Here is a 21,587-nt window from a genome sequence, read left to right as displayed (position 1 = left end):
ACAGAGCCACACACACACACACAGAGCCACAAACGCACACAGAGCCACACACAGAGCCACGCACACAGAGCCACACACACACACACAGAGCCACAAACACAGAGCCACACACAGAGCCACGCACACAGAGCCACACACACAGAGCCACACACACAGAGCCACACACACACACACACACGCACACAGAGCCACACACACAGAGACACACACCGAGCCGCACACAGAGCCTTCTGAAATCTTTTTTTGCTAAGGTGCAATGTTAAAATGACATCACAAAGAGCCATTCATTGTGCATTGCTTTTTGATTAAAAAAATAAATCAAAAATGTCCTTTCTGCCACAAAATGGCTTTTCCCCATAATTCAAAAGATGAACTTCAACAAAAGAAATGACTTTACTTTTCCCCCTTCACATAGAAGACACAGTCTTGACATAGGGATTAAAGTGCACAACATGCCTTCACTAAGTTGGAAGTGACTGTTTTAAAACAGATCGTGACAAAAAGTACGTTTTGTCTCTTCATTCAAGCCTATGGGACAGTGTGTAAAAAAAAACCTCTCGTGTGTCGGATCCAGTCTGCTACTGTACTGAGTGAGCACGTGGCCTCAACACAAAGGCAACAGCCGATCTCAGGGGGCTAAGTCTGCTGCCAGCTGTGGAGAAAAGGGAGAATGCACAACTCGAAATAACATGAGAGCAAAACGAAGAGTGGAGAAGGGGCAAAAAACAATTGCTACAATCAGAGAGGCGCTCAAAACAAGACAAAGTAAGGGGTCGAATGAAGAAAAGCACTGTAGGAAAAACGATTAGGGAGAACGATACAGAACGCGTACCAGCTTATCTATGTGGTCAGCTGTTGCACTGTGGGTGCAGAGACAGGTGTGGGCTCGAACGCGTGAGGTGGCACAGAGAGGCCACGAGGACACGTGGGGTGCCAGGGCAGGGGTTACTCACACGTGTCCGCAGCGGGTCCTCACTGGTCGCGACAGCACCTTCAGGCACACAGAGCAGTAGAAGGAGGAGATCTCGGGCCCCTCGGAGTCCCCCAGCTGCGGGTAGGAGAGGACCGGGGGCTCGGCCTCCTTTTTCCCTCGGGCCATGCTGCCAATCATGGAGCCCATCTCTTGGCGGGCGCTGGTCGGCCTCTGCCCTCCTTCCGGTGTTTGTGTTAGCAGAGAGGACGGTGGCCGCAGTGTCCGTGCCCCTCCTTGTCTCTCTCCAGCTCTACTGGGTACTGTCACTGCTGAGGTGCCCTCCTCTCTGTTCGCTGGGTGCCCCTTCTGGTGGTTGTTGGGCTCATGCGCAGTGAGAGATATTGCTGGCGGGGTAGGCAGGGGCGGGCGCAGCGGGAGGCGGCATGGAGCTGGCGGGGCAGGCAGGGGCGTGTGGGGCTCGTCTGTGCCTGGAGCCCAGCGTTGACTTCCCATCTTGGCCCCCCCCCCCGAGTTCCTCACCGCCAGGACACGTGAGAGCCGCACAGAGGAGGCACTCTGGGAGCGCACACGGCCCCCTTCGCTGTAGGACAGGAAGTCTCGGCACAAAGCGGGTCAATCCAAGATGGCTGTAGCCGCGAACAAGCCTTTAAGTACTTTGCACGTGATGTTTGCACACAGCCTTTTGTCTGTAAGCCCCGTCCTTTTCAGACTGTGCCCCCGACTTCCTGCTGGGGTAAAAGGTTCCTTATCTTCTTTATGGGGCCATCTGGATATAGAATATAAGAAACCTTTTACTTCAGCAGTAAGTCGTCACCCAGTCTGAAAAGGACAGGGCTTAGATAGAAAGAAGAACGTCACTAGGACCTCTTCTCCAATGACTGGCCACCGTTTAGGAGGCCAGCCAATGGAGAAGAGGGCGGGGCTTAATCTCTCTATCCCATTAAGTCTCGCCAGCTCGACTGCGCATGTGCTCAGTCTTTCGCAGGCGGAGACCTAAAAAAGGAAACTCCCACAAACCTGAAAGTCAAAGTCAAACAGGGACTGCTAACAATGCCACCTTGTGGGAAATTATATCGACTTGTTCCAATACTGCGTCGGATACAAGAAAACATGGATATATTGCTACAATAGTGTTACTCATATGATCACTACTTTACAAGTCCAAAATATGAGCTCCTAATTCCCATATAGGTAGTGGAAAGCTGTCCCAGGAACGGCAGAAAAGGTAGGTAAGCATTTGTCAGCTTGTAACATCATCAGAGACATGCAAGTTCACCTGCACAAAGTTGTGTATACCCGGTGAAACCACATGAGCTTTGGCAACACGGGAAAACCCATACGCCATGCCAATGAAGGATTACTGTATTGAACCGATGGTAAGAAAGGAGAAAGACATGGACAGGGTACTGCATTTGTGGCCTTGCCAAAGAGTGTCAATTGATGTCAAACAGTATTACATTTTCCAGACACAAAATATTTGTTAATGGAGTCATCATTAGAACAGGCAGAAAATAAATATCACCTTTTTTTTGGAGCTTGTGATTTCTAGACCAAGTTGCTTTATTATTCCTGTCTTCTCCTTAAGTTGGGTTACAGCGTCGAGGTGTTTCTTTTCGAGTTTAATGAAATCAGATTTCAGAGTCACAAATGCATCGTGCCAATGGGAAACCTCTCGTGGAAGAACGCTGCTGTTATCACGCGCTGACTGCAGATGCAACTGAGTAGTCGACCTCTGCTCCTCCAGCTGAAAATTTTAATCAGAAAAGGGGAGAAAGCACGTGAGTAATGTGAATTTTCTAGATTTACGGCAACATTCTGACGCTTCATTAAAGCGGCTGGCAGCATGCTGGAGAGGTGCACATTTAAAAAAAAAAAACATTAATTTTCGAATAACAAATGGAAAATATTTCTAATCAATATTATTACAATTCAAAGATAACACATTATTCAAAATCATTTGTAGGTTTAATACTTATGCCTACACTAACGTATCCAGTCTGCTCTATTCTGCTGCGAATAGAAAACTTTTAATTCCGTTTTACATTTTTGAAGCTGTGTTTTTTTAATACATTTTTAAAATCATGTTGTACTCCATGACACAAGAGAGATTCTGCTGCAGTCGCGTGCCTGCAAAGGTCATTTACTCGCAGGCTTCCTCCATACGCCTAATTTTATATTGTGCTATAAATCTTCAGCTGTCCCTTCGTGTGACAACTCTGAAGGGTCAATCAGAGGTTGGATGTATCAATGTTTAATGGATCTCACCATAAAAAAATTAGTATGTGTCTTCAATGAAAATAAATGTTCTCATTTTATGAGGTATGTTTTACACGACTATTAAAAAGTCTTTTTTCTCCATGTTTAGTATTCAGATAGGCAGGTCAACAAAAGGAGCTAGTAAAGATTTAAACAAGTAAAACAAGGTCACCTTCCACTTTCATTTTCTTAATTGCCTTGAAAATGTGTTAAATTACTTAAAACCCGATGTTATTTTTCTCAAACAATCGATAGTGATCATGATTGTATTCTAGGATTAATAACACAATATATTGGCAATTGACCAATGGTTATTTCCTTCGTTTTGTCTCTGAATCATGTAAAACATAAATGCAAGCCTAGTACTCACTATTGGTAAAGAAAAAGCAATTGCTGCAAGAAACAGCAAAGAAATGGTGGGAGAATTTTTTGGGATACTTTTCAGCAATGACAATTTGAAAAACAAATGCAGCTAATATTATACCTTCAGAATCTTATTAGTGACTTTCGAACTGTAGTTATCGGTTAACAAAATATTCATTGATTTTTTACAGGGTATTTAAAATGAAGGCCAAAGTGGTCAAACATAGGACTAGGCTCAAAAATTGTGTGGGCATTTTGAAAAAGACACACTTTGCTCTTCTTATTGCATCAAAAGTGGGTAAGTGGACGATCTAAATATTTTCCTGTTATGTTCTTTTTCTAGCAATATGCGCTTACCTACAATAATTAAAACATTGAAACAGGTTAAAAGTCAAATTGATAACACGCTATACTTTACAAATGCACTCTGAAATTGTAAAGTATGCATTTTCCAGTATTCAATGAATAGAACTTTCTTTGAGAGTGTAACACCTGTCTTTATAATCCAGTGCATCATGCTGGTTGCTTTGAGAGTGTAACACCTGTCTTTGGAATCAAGTGCATTATGCTGGTTGCATTTAGAGTGTGACACCTGTCTTTCGAATCCAGTTCATTATGCTGGTTGCTTTGAGAGTGTAACACCTGTCATTAGAATCCAGTGCATTATGTTGGGGTGTCGGTAGTCAAACTGAATGCTTATTTAGTGGGCAATACCTATTGTTATTAGTTTACTCTGTTGTCTAATCCCTGACCATGTGCCATAGTATGTGGCTTTCCTCCTTATCTAGGCCCCTAACCTGATTCACAGTTCCATTTCACACTCCTGTTTTGGTTATTTATCAAGAGTTGGTAACGATTCTTCTCCTCTAATGGGTGGAACCAGTGCACAAAGGCAGAATGCAACCATTGCTACATTCAACACCAGTTTTCTCGATAATTCATTGTGAGATTTTCAGCACTCCTGCGAGTATGCTGGTAAGACTTAGCTTTTTAACTAAGATTTTGCTTAGCAAAACCCCCCAAGTGCTTCAGAACAACAAGGCAGGGCGTAAATGAGAGCCTGCAAAGGTGCAGTTTCTTCTTTGGCTGAACTATCTATTGATGCGGAGACGGCTGGCCAAAGGAGACTTAATAGTCTTAATAAACTTGGTGACTTTACAATTTCGAAATTAAAGCTTTTAGCTACTCCTTCGTTCTTTTGAGATCTTGCTTGCTATTAGAGCCCAGAACAGTGGGAAGACTTGGCCATGTTGACGAAGAGATGGGGAGGCACACAAAGGTGTCAGAGAGTTCATAGATGTCTAGTCCAATGCCTTAAATGCTTAATTTCCTATACTATACCCACACATCCCTAGCTCTAGCCTGCCTTGAATTGTGTTTCTTGTTCCTTTCCCTGGCTACTTTCTATCCTACAGTCCCCCATCAAGTAGCCACTGACCAGTGGGGAAAATGATTAACATCTCTGTCAAAAACTTTACCTCACCAGGAAGAAAAAAAAAATGGCCGGTTGTATTCCTTCAACATCATGATATCAGGTCTCTAACACTTAAAGTCAAACCCATCTAAAAATACACTGTATTTAACTTGTCTTTGCTAGGGACATGAGTGAAAATAATGAACATTTGAACTATGCCCATTGGGGCTTTATTGGAATCATGAAGCTGAGTAACAGTAGCCTTCTTGATAAGTTTGCAGTTTGTAGACCACAAGGTGTGACCTATTAGCCCAATGAGGTACAAGGGGCTTGTTGATCAGAAGGAAATATTCCCATATTGAGGGAATCTCAAAACTGTGGAACGGGAACCTTTTGAGGCAGTATGCGGTGTGCACACCCCAAGTTGCTTGATATCAGCCTATTTAGGCAATATTGGGCTTGCTGATCTGAAGGAGATCAAAGATATGGGTGGTATGTTTACAAATGTATGTAGGATGAAAGAATTCTGGTCAATTGAAATGAGCAGACTGTGACTTACTCCTCCAATCAGCCACTCACTAATCCATAAAACCGCTCACACATACCAGCCACTTACATACCCATTCACACATCTATATAACCACCCACACACCCACTCACTCACCCGTACAGCCACTTACAAAAACACACTCACTCACCAATACAGCCCTTTGCACGCCAACTAAGTAATCCAGATACCCACTCAAACATCCCCTCACTCACCGATACAACCACTTCAACACCCACTCACTCGTAGAGCCATTAAGACACCCACTCACTCACCCATACAGTCAGTCACACACCCTCTCATCCACCTATATAGCCACTCACTCACTCATACACCACTGACTCACCCACTCACTCACCAATAGAGCCACTCACTCACCCATGCAGCGTCTCACACACCTACTTATACACTCATACAGCCACTGACACACCCACTCACACACCCATACAGCCACTCACCCACTCACACATGGATATATCGAGTCACACTGCCACTCAACAATATATGTTAGAAAAGGTATCACTCAATAGTAGTACAAAAATTATACTAATTTAACGTTTGGAGTAACTTAGTATACATGTTTATTACTTAAACACTTAGAAGACACAATCACTGCATGATGTCATCAGTGATGTAATTTGAGATGTCATCAGTGATGTCACTGACCAATTCATGATGATGTAATATGTTAGGTCATAAGGCGTGCAATTTATATTTAGTTCAGGTAATTATAATTGCTGAATTTCTCTGGTTTTGTACAAGTGAAAAGATGTCATTGATGACATCACTGAAGGCATCATCCAATAAGTGTGTTAGTTTGTTTATACTTTACATAGTGGCAATTATCTTTTATATTACTTTTCTAGCTAATTTTGTACAGTCTTTGTCCAGTTAATGTGTGTATGTGTTTACAAAATGCTTGTGCTTCTAATGCATCATTTGTTTGTAGAGGTATTGAACACGTTATACATCATGTAAAAAACATTTTTCCTGATTTATGCAGATGAATGCAGACAGAAAAATTGGCTTTTTTTGAATGACCCTCCATGCTAAGGTTATTGACTTTCAGGCCAATAACTTGACAATAACTGTACATATTTGCAGAATAGACAATAGATATACCTATTGGCAGCATGGGGATTAGCAAAGCTCAATGAGATTTGCTTAAATTACTGAATATTTCAATATGTGTATAATGACCTGCGTGTCATCTACTTCCATTATAGAGTTTTGTTTGACTTGGGTTTGCTCTAGAACTCTCACAGGTCAATTGCCACTGGCTCCCTGTGGGTAGGACGTTATCTCTGTGGATACTTCGTTGTCAAGAATAAACTTCTTCTTATCAACTTCCCAGTGTAACTACATCATTACAATGTGTTTGCATTATTATGCACATTTTATAATTTTTATTGTGAGTTTATTATTTTGCCTTTGTAATGTGCTAAAGTCTGACAGCCTCAACGTATTAGTGCGGATATATACTAATTATCACATCATCTGTTCACAAAACCGAAAATAAATACAGAATAATACCCAAAACATAAACAAAAAATAAATATGGATAAATACAGATGGAAATTCTCCAAAAAGAAATACCATAATACCATAAAACCTGGAGCCCTAGTTATAAATCTTTGTACTGAAGAGTAACTCCGTCTTGCTACAATTTCTACGTAATCGTAAGAATTGACTATAGGGAAGGTTTTCCCTTAATGGGCGCGGATGGTAACTGTTAAAGGACAGAAGACTGTTTTTTGAAGTTAGTTTGAAAAAAGTTTTTGTGTGCAATTGATTGTTTTCTACGAATATAGTGATGTCATAGTAGCAAAGATTACAGGACAAATGATAATGCTTCAAACTATGGTTCAAATAATAACTCATCAGGAGAAGACAGTGATTCAAGTGGCGATGAGTATCACAACATGGGCAGAAGAGGGAATCAGAGCTTCAGAGGCAACCAAAGAGGACGCAATATGTGGCCCCAACACCAAATGAGTCCGTCCCCATTCCAGACATTTAACCCTCACTTTCAAGGGTGGATGAACCCGTACTTTCCGGGCCCCCCGATGATGAATCCCCAATAATACCAACCACGAAATGGATTGAACTTCAACCAACGGATTCCTTTTTTAGGGGGAGGCCGCGCACCACAGAGACAACGGCGCAGAGGAGTGACATGGTCGGACCAATCACGCCAGTACCAAACTAGGAGCGTGACAAAAGCAAAGGCAGGACCGAGCACAGCTCCCTCGTCGTAAACCTTACAGATCGTGTACTCTCACAAGAAGAGACAAACATCCTAAACAAAGGTTTAGGATATCTACCAACACCAACAGTTGACATCTTTAAAACCAAATTTGAAGTATCAGAATTTTGTCGTAAACTGAAACTCAAAGCTTTCTTCTCCAACCAGATGCCCCAAACAAGTGACGGAGATACCAAACTACGTCCAAAATCCAAATTCTGCCCACTAAATTCCCAGGTACCGATAGAAATCGGTACATTTGAACAAGCTGTTATGAAAGAATTAGACACTTTGAGCAAAGAAACTACCAAACCCTTTCAGAATATGACCAGAGAGGAAAGACTAGCCCTAAACACACTAAAGAAAGACGAAACAATTGTGATCAAACCGGCGGACAAGGGGGGAGGTATAGTCCTGTTGAGTAAGGACGGTTACAATAAACAATGCCTCGACCTCCTCTCGGATCAACGATACTATGAGATTATAACAACTGACCCAACACCGAGGTTACAGAGAACCATCTCCCTCATGATTGATGAAGCTGTAGTTAAAAACTGGATCTCTAAAAAGGAAGGAGAATTCCTAACTACAAAAGCCCCAAGAACCCCATATTTCTACTCTCTTCCAAAAATTCATAAAGCACGTCAACCTCCTCCAGGCAGACCCATCGTTTCTGGCATTGGGTCTGTACTGGAACCGCTGTCCCAATTTGCAGACGAATATTTGAAACCACTAGTACAACAGACGCCAACATATCTAAAAGATACGAGGGATCTACTTAACCAGCTGACCCAAGTAACCTATTCAGAAGACACAATGATTCTGATAGGATTGGACGTGGAAAGTCTATATACTAGTTTGCCACAACGAAAAACCTTGGAAACCTTGGAGAATGTACTGTTCGAAAAAGAGTGGAACTATAAAACCCCACGACACTTTGTCCTGGAATGCTGTAATCTAGCATTAACTGAAAACTTTTTCAAATATGAGAACACCATGTATAGACAACAACATGGTACATCTATGGGCAGTTCTTTCGCCCCTAGTGTGGCTGGGCTTTACGTGAGCAATTTGGAGAAACAGATCATCAATGCCCAACAAAATCCCTTTCAACATCAAATCCATTTTTGGAAGCGTTTCATTGATGATATTCTTTTAGTCTGGGAAGGTGATATTGAAAGCTTCGTGAATTTCCACACATGGCTAAATACACAAGATGAATGGCTGAAATTCACCTATACAGCAGACAAGAAGAGTATAGACTTTCTAGACATCACTATATTCGTAGAAAACAATCAATTGTACACAAAAACCTTTTTCAAACCAACTTCAAAAAACAGTCTTCTGTCCTTTAACAGTTACCATCCGCGCCCATTAAGGGAAAACCTTCCCTATAGTCAATTCTTACGATTACGTAGAAATCGTAGCAAGACGGAGGATTATAAATTACAAGCAAAAGATCTTTGTACAAAACTAAAAGCACGAGACTACCCAGAAAGAGTTATCAATAAGTGCAATAAGAGAGCAAGAAACCAGAATCGAGAGGGCCTTTTAGAGAATACGGAAAAACCTCCACAAGAAGATCTCCTAACATGTGTCACCACATATAGCCCAATAGCAAATCAAGTGAAGATAATTATAAACAAGCATTGGCGAATACTTACATCTGCAAATATATCGTGGCCAAAACCACGTTTCGCTAATAAGCGAACTGGGAATTTAAAAGACCAACTAGTCCATACAAGACCAAAACCTGCTGCCCTCCCAAGAGAAACTACACTGTGGAATTTACCACCGATTGTGGGACATTTCCCATGTGGCTCATGTTCGGTCTGCCCACTTACGAGACCGACAAAAGAATTACAACTTTTACCAAATTTTAAATGGACTATACGAAGCCACACAAACTGCAATACGAGTCATATAATTTATATGATTACATGTCCCTCCAGTAAAATTTACATTGGGATGACGTGCCGTAAGGCAAAAACAAGAATCAGCGAACTTCGCAGCAACGTTAGATGTAAGAAGGAGACAACAAAAATGGCAACACATTACTTGGAAAAAGGCCATACAGTAGATGATCTACAGTGGCTGACCCTAGAGACATTACAGACCAAGGACCACAATGCGGAACGCATATTGTTCGAGAAAGAGCAAAGGTGGGTACATCGACTGGGCACGGATGTCAAGGTCTAAATGACAGCGTCCCATGGGCTAGCATTAATAGATGATGAGCACTCACTAATTTTAAAAAAAACAACAGATACCCTATATTGCTTTAACATCCATCCACTACAAGCAGCTATTCCCAATGAAAAACTCCAAGGAGTTGTGACTGATTCATTGGTTAACCTAAATTAATTATGAAGAGCAAAAAGAATAAATGTCGCCAAAAATGTTTCATTAATCAACTAGCGCAACAAATAATGCCCACATAAGTAGTTTGCCCCTTCGTAAAATATTACCCAATACACAATAAATACTCATGAAAATAGAATACAGATTGCCCCTTCGCAAAATGAAAAGTAGCGAAAAATAAACAAACGCGTTCGTATTTTTTACGATAAATAAACAGACACAATGTATCAATACTATGATGATAGTCTTTCCACTATATCCACTTGGAAGGACAAACAGAATAAAAGAGTGCCGGGAACTAGGTAACACTACCGGGTCCTGGACGGCAGAGTCAGCACAAGGCGCTAAGGAGGATCTACAGGTAGAACGCGGGAATTGCTCCGGAGAAAACAGATAAGTACCGCTATCCCCGCTCAACCTTAACAATCCCTGCCTCCTATTTTCTTAAATTTTAGATAAGACCTCCCCACAGACTCCCAAGGCACCCGCGGAAGCACGTATTAACACGTGCGGAGGTATGTTACGAGCATGCGATTGAGAGCGCACCTTATGTTTGGGGCATATAACCGTTTCAGGAGAATATCACAGAAACCTATTTTGAGCAAGCAATGAAACTAATTTTGAGAAATGTTTAGAATATGCAACTTAATATGAAAACTCAGATGCAAAGCAAAAAGTAGAGTTAAAGAAGTCTTAGTGGAGAATGATAACATTCAATAGGGGTATAAGAATAGAATCCCGTGAAATTTATGTTGGTGAGTAGCCATGAGAAACTTCATTTCTGAATGAGGGTTGATGACAGGACAATTCTGTGACATAAAGTATTGTGAATTTTTTGGCAAATTTTGGGTATGTGGTTACCCAAGACAGGATTATGGCGAAGCTATGATTGGTAATTAAAGAATTTTATGAATAATTTACCTCAAGCACAGAACAGATAGGTGAATTAATGTATATAGTAAACGCCCCGTATAACACCCTCCCTTAAACTGATAACCTCCTTTTTCTACAGGCACAAAAATTGACCTCATAAGGAAGGGGACATAAAAGATCCCTTCTCACCTCCTCACCTGGTCCTGAAGAAAGCCCGACGATCACTTTGACGAATAAGGGCTGAAACATGTCGACCTTTTAACTCACGAAAATAGGTAGCGAAGAGAACCCTAATAATTCTCAGAAACGCATACCAACGATATTTTCAACTTCACTGGCTCGAATCCAGAATAATAAAATTCACGCTCTGGCTCTTCGAGTTATTTTAAATTCACCACTTTCACTAATCACTGGACACTACTGCACACAACCTTGGATGACTACCTCCGGGCGGAGGCTGCATACCAAACAACCCTGTGATTATGCAGACACTCGATAAATTCAGCGGAGAATCAAGATATACCGCTACCCATGATTCCATCTCGAGTGTATGAGGGTTTTTTACAGAGGGACGTACCGAATACCTGAGTAATCCAGGTTGGCAGGACAAGTGATCCAACCCCCCACTGATGTAAAGATTTGCCCAGTATGTTCCACAAAAAGTTTTTTGGTTCTTCAGAAAAAGTATCCAAGAGCGTAAAAATTCCACCTAATAGATACTAAATATTGTAAGCAGTCTTGAGTTATTAGACAGAATCGTCGCAGCTTGACAATTTCTACACAACATAGAAGACTGTGTGCATCAGGTACTAACCTATCTACATGTGCTTCTTTTGCTTCAAAATGTAAACTATTTATAAATGTTTCACCATAGTATGAAGGCTGCAGGTAGCATGATATTTAGCACCTTCAAAACTTGGTCATTTTCTGTGAATAGTGTCTTTTTGGTCAAGTATTGCATAGAGTGTACACTGTTCTTGGTAGATAATTTTCAATGCTCTGTGGTGAATATCTCATCAATCAATCAAGCATTTGCAGAGTGCACTACTCACCCATAAGGGTCTCAAGCCACTGTGGGGGGTTGCTGCTACTGCTCGAACAGCCAGGTCTTGAGTAGCCTCCTGAAGGTCAGAAGGTCTTTGGTCTGCCGCAGGAGGATGGGGAGGGCGTTCCAGGACTTGGCGGTGAGGTCGGAGAATGATCTGTCACTGGTGGTCATTCTTCGGATGCAAGGGACGGTGGCGAGGGCGAGGTTTGTGGAAGGGAGCTGGCGATTTGGGGTGTAGAAGGTAAGTCGTCTGTTGAGGTAGGTTTTCCGGTGTTGTGGAGTGCCTTTTGTGCGTGGGTGATGAGCTTAAAGGTGATCCTCTTGCTGACGGGAAGCCAGTGCAGGTCTCTCAGGTGGGGTGTGATGTGGCTGTGGCGAGGGATGCTGAGGATCAGGCGTGCAGAAGCGTTCTGTATGCGTTGCAGTCGTTTCAGTAGTTTGGCCGGGGCTCCCGCTTAGAGGACGTTTCCGTAGTCCAGCCTGCTGCTGACGAGGGCCTGGGTGACCGTTTTTCATGTGTAGGTGGGGATCCACCTGTAGATCTTTTGGAGCATGCGGAGAGTGTTGAAGCAGGAGAATGAGATGGCGTTGACTTCCTTGGTCATGGAGAGTCGAGGATGAATCCCAGGTTGTGTGCGTGGTCGGTAGGTGTCGGTGCTGCACCCAGGGCAGTCGGCCACTAGGAGTCATCCCAGGCTGATGGAGTGGAGCCAAGGATGGCGACCTCCGTCATGTCAGAGTTCAGTTTCAGACGGCTGTTCTTCATCCATTCATCCATTCAGCGACGGCTTTCATTCTCTCGTGGAGGTTGGTTTTGGCTGTGCGAGGGTCTTTGGTGAGGGAGAAGATCAGCTATGTGTCTGAACAGGTTCGGACTGAGGGATGATCCTTTGGGTGCGCCACAGATGATCTTGGAGGCTTCGGATCGGAAGGGGGGAGGCGGACGCTCTGGGTTTCACTGTCTGCCAACAGTGTGGTACAGAGTAAACACTCTCCATAGAGTAAAGACTGTTTACATTACCCAGTGTTTTCCACTCATATGAAATTCAGTTCTCAATAAAGATTTGGTGACTGTGAAGGGTTTGATACAGATAAAAGCTGTCAATAGGACATTCATTGTGAAACAGACTTTGAGTAGCTTGAGGAACTTTGCTTTCTCTGAACAGATGTATAAATATTGAACACTATGTACAATGAGGATTTCTCATATATCTAGGGTTGATTGTCAATGTGAACTAGGCTACCTGTGAAGTGTATCGTATAGGGTCAATGTTGCAAGTAACACGGGATACATCCTTAACAACGCGGGCATTACCCCGCGCTGCTATTACCACGCTGCCTTTACAACGCAAGTCGTTGCGACGACTTGCGCTGGAGGGCTCTATTGGATAGGGAATAGTTAATTTTCTATTCCAACACCTTCCCTACTGTAACGTGGGCTGGAGTTGGAATAGAAAATGTAACTATTCCACTATCCAGCCCTTACAGTGCAAGTCGTTGTAACGATTTGCGTTGTAAAAACAGCATTGTAACGGCACACGGTGTAAAAGCCCACGTTGTAATGCCGTACAGCCAAGTAACACAGCTTGCTACACCTACGGCAGTCGTATTTGGGATGGCATTAATGATGCGTTATATTATTCAGAGCTATTTTGTACTTACTTGCAGGTCTCTAATGCTACACTAGTTTATAGAGTAATGTACACAAAAGAAGCTTGGATTATGTAATCTGTGATGTCATCAATGATGTAAGTGATGTCATGGTACAATTGTTAATAATATTTGCAGTACGGAGTTTTCTGTTTTTATATATTATGTGATTGTGAAGATGTATTAACTGCAATGATTTTTATTAATCACATTTATACTTATGTCATAGAACATAGAACTGTACTTATTAAACTGTAGCTTCCATTTGTGCAGCAGGTGCGGTGCACATAGCCCTGCCTACACAAACCCATTCAACCCAGATTGTTGCTTTGTTTTTACATATGTCTCTCACCCATTCCTATCCTTTACTCCCTCATTTCCAGGGTTGTAGCTTCTGTTATTCTAGCAGGTGCAGTGGCTCCGGGACAGAAGTCTCTCTTCAGTGTGTTTTTCATCACGATCTGCACGAGTTGTGATTTGTAATGTTCTGCTACTTGTAAATAACCAGAAGCCCACTCATTATTCTCTAAGCCCCCATGGGCCTTTCCCTCTTCTGTTCCACTTTAAAGTTCCACAGCCCTTTTCAAATCCTTTTACCCCTTTTTGCCGTCACTGCCTCTGCTTACATTGTCTTATCACTCATAGGCTGCCTGTCTTCCTGGAGTTTACTTTCAGCATTTATGGAATTCTGCTCTGTACGAATTACACTCCATCCTTTAGGCCCTTCCAGTAAACTATGCTTGTTTAAACCTTCTTCTTTACTTAAAAACCCAACTAATCAAGGTATATTGTTGCCTCCACCCATAAACGCCTCCAAGTCTTCCTTTTCTGTCCCTGCCCTACACAACTACACTTACTGGGCCTCAACTTTATGATGTGCAGTAGGTGCAGTCCCACTGTACACCAAAACAAATGCTTTATTTCACTTCTCTCTCAGAAACATAGCTGCACATTTCCTAACTTGCACTGCAGCCATTGACATGCTGGCCATGATGCTCCATTCCTTTGTATTAATGATGTGGTGGCTGCTGGTATTTTCATCTGAAAACTATATGGAAATATTCTACTGAAACAACAACCATCCCCATTACTGATCTTCTATGGCACCTCTTCTGTCCCTGCCATTTATATCTGCTCTTCCATATGCGTTCTTTTCATTCATGCAGCAGGTGCAGTGGTACCAGGACACAGTGGCTTCAGGGACCAATTGCCCACAAGTTAATTCTTCATTTCAAATGTTATAAGCACCCAAGAAGCCAGTTTCCTTCCTGGCACTTAGGCCATCACCTAGTGTCTACCCCACTGCTCTGTACTTTCTGTACTTTAATCTGTTCTTAACCACAAACGGTTCTCTTTCATTCCTGTGCTATAGAAACACTACAAGCAGCTGTCACCCTTCTTCGCTGCACAGCTCCCTATGAACGCCTCTCTGTCCCCTCCTGTCTATAGTCAGTGCAGCTATACTTCCTTGCCCATAGCTTCCTTTTGTGCAGCAACTGCAGTGGGACCATACAGCAGACAAGGCTATTAGCCTCACTCTTCTGCTTCATTTCACCCATCTACATACTCTTCTCCCGTCCTTTGTGTTTGCTCCCCATTTCCAAGGGAGTAACCTTCATTGTTGAAGCAGGTGCAGTGGTACCACAACACTTTTCTCTCTCACATGTTCTTTTCATCTCAAAGCATGCTAGTTGTGCTTTTTTCACCTTTGTTACTTGAAAACAACCACAAATCAGCAATGTTCCATTTCAGCCATTCCCAACCTCCTCTCCCCTTTGCTTTTTCACAACAGAGGCTCATAATGATGTCAGTAGGACTGACACAGACGGCATATCACTGTAAGTCCCACTGACATCTGAAGCAGCGGCGAGACCACCAGATTACAATGCAGTCGGTCTGACCACATGTGTGAGGAACCAACCACTGTGGTTCCAACGGGCCCATGGTAGAATGTTCTCCCAACAATGAGGTTGGTGCCTGCTCAGGCACCACCGTAGGGATTACATTGGCCCTTTCTGACATCCTTTCAATGGCGGTCCGACCACCATTGAAAGGCTGTAAGAAACAGACTTCGGGGGGCCCTATCAGGGCCCTTGTCCCTCTGTGACCTCCGCTATGAGGCGAGGGGGCACCACAGTTGCCCCACAAACATCCATGTACCATGTGGCAGGCACCTGAGGTGCCTGCCACAGGGTGCAGGGATGTTTAGAAAACATGCCATTTGACATTGGGGCTTGTGCTGCATATATATATATATATATATATATATATATATATATATATATATATATATATATATATATATATATATATATATATATATATATATATATATATATATATAGATAGATAGATATATATATATATCTATATATATATATATATTCACTGAAAAAACCATAGGTTATAGACCATATATAGTTAGGAATTCGCATTTACAAAACCTTATTTTACTCACACAAAACCATTGAAATTCCATATATAGTTAGTTGCACTAACTATATATCGCGCACCCGCAATCCACTGCTGATGATGTCACATATTACATCATTCATGACATGGTCAGTGACATCACTGATGGCATCACTGATGACATCTCAAATGACATCACTGATGACATCTCAAATGACATCACTGATGACATCACTGATGACATCTCATTTGACATTACTGATCACATCACTGATGATATCATTCATGTGATAATACGATGAACCTCTTCAGACTCTAATATAACCTTAGATACAATCAGTGTAAACAGACACTCACAGACTGTCACTCATCCATGGAGTTACTCACACACCTAGTCAGTCATGCAAAGAATCAATCACACCTCCATTTCCTCAACTATACAGTTATACAAACTTTACTTATTCAAACGTATACTAACACATATTTACTCTCTTATACAATCCCTGATACAAGTTCACAATGATCCATACAGCCACTCACACATTCACTGGCTCTTATGCACAGTTATTTATATATGTCAACTCTCACATGTACTGTGTTTTACATATGTACTTACTTTGACATATAGCACTGAGATATCCATTCACTCACCAATACACTCATGCACACAGTCAACCGCCCATACAGCTGTTTCCACATGCACTTTTGAAGCCATACATCTAGTGAATCAACTGCTCACACATCTATGCACAGAGTCATACACCTCCCAGCCACCCACACACACACTCAGTCTCCCATACAAATACTTGGGCAACCAATCAATAACCCATATAGTTACTCATATAGCTACTTATCAACACATGCAACAGTTTACAGAACAACAGACATAATGATGCACAAATTAAGGCAGTTTAGTCACTAACCCATGCACTCAGTGAGACACATTTAATCACTCACTCATACAGTCAGTCATGCACCTACTAAATCCTTCATCCAGACACTTATACATCCACTCATTCTTCAATATGTAAGACATATTTTAACTTTACAGAAACATACAGTCACTGGATGTTGTCATCAGCGATGTCATCAGTGATGTCATTTGAGATGTCATCAGTGATGTCATCAGTGATGTCACTGACCATGTCATGAATGATGTAATATGTGACATCATCAGCAGTGGATTGCGGGTGCGCGATATATAGTTAGTGCAACTAACTATATATGGAATTTCAATGGTTTTGTGTGAGTAAAATAAGGTTTTGTAAATGCGAATTCCTAACTATATATGGTCTATAACCTATGGTTTTTTCAGTGAATTTTCAAGGTTTTGTAAATGCTAATTCCTAACTATATATGGTCTATAACCTATGGTTTTTTCAGTGAATTTTCAAGGTTTTGTAAATGCTAATTCCTAACTATATATGGTCTATAGCCTATGGTTTTTTCAGTGAATATATATATATACATACATATATAAACATATATCATCTGTATATCTATATAAATACAAACATAAATGCATGCATACATATACTTATATGCATACAGATGCATGTTATTTACATGAAAGTTGAAAAAACACTAATAACAGCAAAGCTAAAAAGCCACCTCATTACAAACAGAATGGCTTTAACTTAAACGAGGGCGAGATCTATTGCATTTTCAATGCTTGTTTACTTTGGTTCCATCAAGAAGGCATTCAGATGTGTCACACATTTGCCATAAATTCTGAATGTTAGCACTCTAGTTGCACATTAGATCACTGTAGTAAAGCTACTGCTCACCAGGGACGTCTGCTGCTGGTATTCAAAGTGCATGTTTCAGTCTGCATGTCAGAATTTCTTTAATGAAATAGAAGAGGATTTGAGAAGTCACTCAAAATGATCCCTAATTTTTCTTTCTGAAGCACTAATCATACTTTCTATGGCAACATTAACCCCCTCATGTTGTTCCTTTTTAAATTGAGTGTTTTCAGACTTACCACTTTATTCCAATCAAGATGGCTTCTGGTGTGCCATACTTTTGTCATAAGTAAGACTGTTAGCGCTCTAGTTGTTCTTTAGAACACTCTGGGACATTCTGTCATTGGGCTATACTTGGGGTACATCTGGGTGATATTTGGGCTACATTTAGGCTCTTTTGTCTCTGGTGGCCATCTTGGGAGACTGTATGTCAGAATTTTTTAATGAAATTGAAGAGGGTTTGAGAAGTCACTCAAAATGTGCCCTAATTTTTCTTTCTGCAGCACTAATCATAATTCATATGGCAAAATATACCCCCTCATTTTGTTCCTTTTTAAATTAAATGTTTTAAGAGTTACCACTTTATTCCAATCAAGATGGCTTCAGGTGTGCCATACCTTTGTAATAAGTAGGACTGTTAGCGCTCTAGTTGTTCTTTAGAACACTCTGGGACATTCTGTCATTGGGCTATACTTGGGCTACATCTGGGTGATATTTGGGCTACATTTGGGCTCTTTTGTCTCTGGTGGCCATTTTGGGAGACTGCATGTCAGAATTTTTTAATGAAATAGAAGAGGATTTGAAAAGTCACTCAAAATGTGCCCTAATTTTTCTTTCTGCAGCACTAATAATACCTTCTATTGCATAATATACCCCCTCATTTTGTTCCTTTTTAAATTAAATGTTTTAAGAGTTACCACTTTATTCCCATCACGATGGCTCCAGGTGTGCTATACCTTTGTAATAAGTAGGACTGTTAGCGCTCTAGTTGTTCTTTAGAACACTCTGGGACATTCTGTCATTGGGCTATACTTGGGCTACATCTGGGTGATATTTGGGCTACATTTGGGCTCTTTTGTCTCTGGTGGCCATTTTGGGAGACTGCATGTCAGAATGTTTTAATGAAATAGAAAAGGATTTGAGAAGTCACTCAAAATGTGCCCTAATTTTTCATTCTGCAGCACTAATCATACTTTCTATGGCAAAATATACCCCCTCATGTTGTTTCTTTTTAAATTAAATGTTTTAAGAGTTACCACTTTATTCCAATCAAGATGGCTTCAGGTGTGCCATACCTTTGTAATAAGTAGGACTGTTAGCGCTCTAGTTGTTCTTTAGAACACTCTGGGACATTCTGTCATTGGGCTATACTTGGGCTACATCTGGGTGATATTTGGGCTACATTTGGGCTCTTTTGTCTCTGGTGGCCATTTTGGGAGACTGCATGTCAGAATGTTTTAATGAAATAGAAAAGGATTTGAGAAGTCACTCAAAATGTGCCCTAATTTTTCATTCTGCTGCACTAATCATACTTTCTATGGCAAAATATACCCCCTCATGTTGTTTCTTTTTAAATTAAATGTTTTAAGAGTTACCACTTTATTCCAATCAAGATGGCTTCAGGTGTGCCATACCTTTGTAATAAGTAGGACTGTTAGCGCTCTAGTTGTTCTTTAGAACACTCTAGGAGGCTGCAGTAGAACACAAAGGAATCAACTGACAGTCTCTGTCCTTATTGGATGTACATGTTTTACTGAGAATGTCAGACTTTATTTTCACATGACTGAGAAAGATAATGTGAATTTACAGAAAATATGCTTTCAGTTTAGCTTATAGATCCCCTTCCAAACCACTGTGGGAAAATCATGAGATATTAGTTTTCTTTCAAACATGATTCATGATATCACAGCAGAAGGTTTTTTCACATGGTAAAATCACCTTAGAACACACCACAATTCCTAAAATGAGTATGGTACCATCAACAAATGATTTATAATGTAACTAAAGTCCTAAAACCCTCTTTTAACTACAATGCTTTTTAATGAGGTGCTATCATGTATATTGGTCCCAAGATGGCTGCCAACACTTCTTGGATGAAGTGCTGACAGCCAATCAGATCAGATGTGTGGTTAGGCTCCGCCCAGATATATATCTTTTTTTGAACCTAAATTACTCAAAATCCACTGGAGCACATATATTGAGACCTAGCAAAGGCACATCGGGCTAACAGTCCCTACAATTTTGCCAAGTTTCGTGCAAATCCATTCAGCCGTTCGAGCTAAAAGTGAGGCCAACCGCCCTATGGAAATTAACATGGGAAAAACGTGTTTTGGGACCCCCCTTTTTTCTCGGCCCCCCCTTGATGAAACCCCCCCAAATTGTCAGGGGCTGCTCAGAAACAAAATGTTCCATTTTCCTGAAAATTTCAGCCAATTCCGTCCACAAACGCCAAAGTTATTAGACCTAGAATTTTCAAAAATCCCATAGAGAAAAAATCCTAACTATATATACCTACTGGCGACCGCCAGTAGGTAATATATATATATATATGGACAGCAAGATCAATTCACCGCCCACTGGAGGGTTTTAAAACATTAAACAGCCGTCGGAACCACAGGCTCCATAATGCAACATCAAAGGGGAATGTTTTCCGTATTGAAATTCCATCGAAGGAAATGTAGCAAAAACATCAATTGAACTGTGGAACCCACGGACTGGTTCTTAGGTGCAGGACACCACTTTGAAAAAGTTTCCAGGTGAAACGAAACGCGTCAGTAAAGTCCCGAATCATGCTGTTCCTCTTTAATTAAAATGGTTATATAATGAAGTCACGTGTGCGACTCAGCTTCTTTCGATGAGGAAAGATGGTTTGAACATTCATATCGGCTTGGTTCTGCCGAAGAGCAAACGCACCGCCACAAGAGCGCCAACGCTCTCCCAAACGGAACCCAAGTGTTGAACCGACAAAACGGACCGGGAGAGAGGTGCCGCCGAGGACTGGACCTCGGTATTGGCCCCTAGTCAGCTTGAAAAGTGGGCTGACACGGGGTAACTTCAAGCCACGAAAATTGTTTATTTGGACAGCAAGATCAATTCACCGCCCACTGGAGGGTTTTAAAACATTAAACAGCCGTCGGAACCACAGGCTCCATAATGCAACATCAAAGGGGAATGTTTTCCGTATTGAAATTCCATCGAAGGAAATGTAGCAAAAACATCAATTGAACTGTGGAACCCACGGACTGGTTCTTAGGTGCAGGACACCACTTTGAAAAAGTTTCCAGGTGAAACGAAACGCGTCAGTAAAGTCCCGAATCATGCTGTTCCTCTTTAATTAAAATGGTTATATAATGAAGTCACGTGTGCGACTCAGCTTCTTTCGATGAGGAAAGATGGTTTGAACATTCATATCGGCTTGGTTCTGCCGAAGAGCAAACGCACCGCCACAAGAGCGCCAACGCTCTCCCAAACGGAACCCAAGTGTTGAACCGACAAAACGGACCGGGAGAGAGGTGCCGCCGAGGACTGGACCTCGGTATTGGCCCCTAGTCAGCTTGAAAAGTGGGCTGACACGGGGTAACTTCAAGCCACGAAAATTGTTTATTTGGACAGCAAGATCAATTCACCGCCCACTGGAGGGTTTTAAAACATTAAACAGCCGTCGGAACCACAGGCTCCATAATGCAACATCAAAGGGGAATGTTTTCCGTATTGAAATTCCATCGAAGGAAATGTAGCA

The 21,587-nt window shown here is 41.6% G+C and overlaps 1 protein-coding gene across 1 annotated transcript in view; it reads right to left on the bottom strand.

The window, feature by feature from the left end:
* Positions 1 to 21,587, bottom strand: part of LOC147724345 (uncharacterized) — a 2,209,372-nt gene that overhangs the window by 1,966,035 nt on the left and 221,750 nt on the right. The window contains exon 4 of the mRNA XM_086966996.1: positions 2,457 to 2,678. Coding sequence (XP_086823122.1) covers positions 2,457 to 2,678 — 222 coding nt within the window. The remainder of the gene's footprint in view (positions 1 to 2,456; positions 2,679 to 21,587) is intronic.

This window comes from Lissotriton vulgaris, chromosome 4_1 (genome assembly GCF_964263255.1).
Source record: "Lissotriton vulgaris chromosome 4_1, aLisVul1.2, whole genome shotgun sequence".
Lineage (NCBI taxonomy): Eukaryota > Metazoa > Chordata > Amphibia > Caudata > Salamandridae > Lissotriton > Lissotriton vulgaris.
The sequence above is the reverse complement of the archived record's forward strand: the minus strand, read 5'-3'. Positions and strand labels throughout refer to the sequence as shown.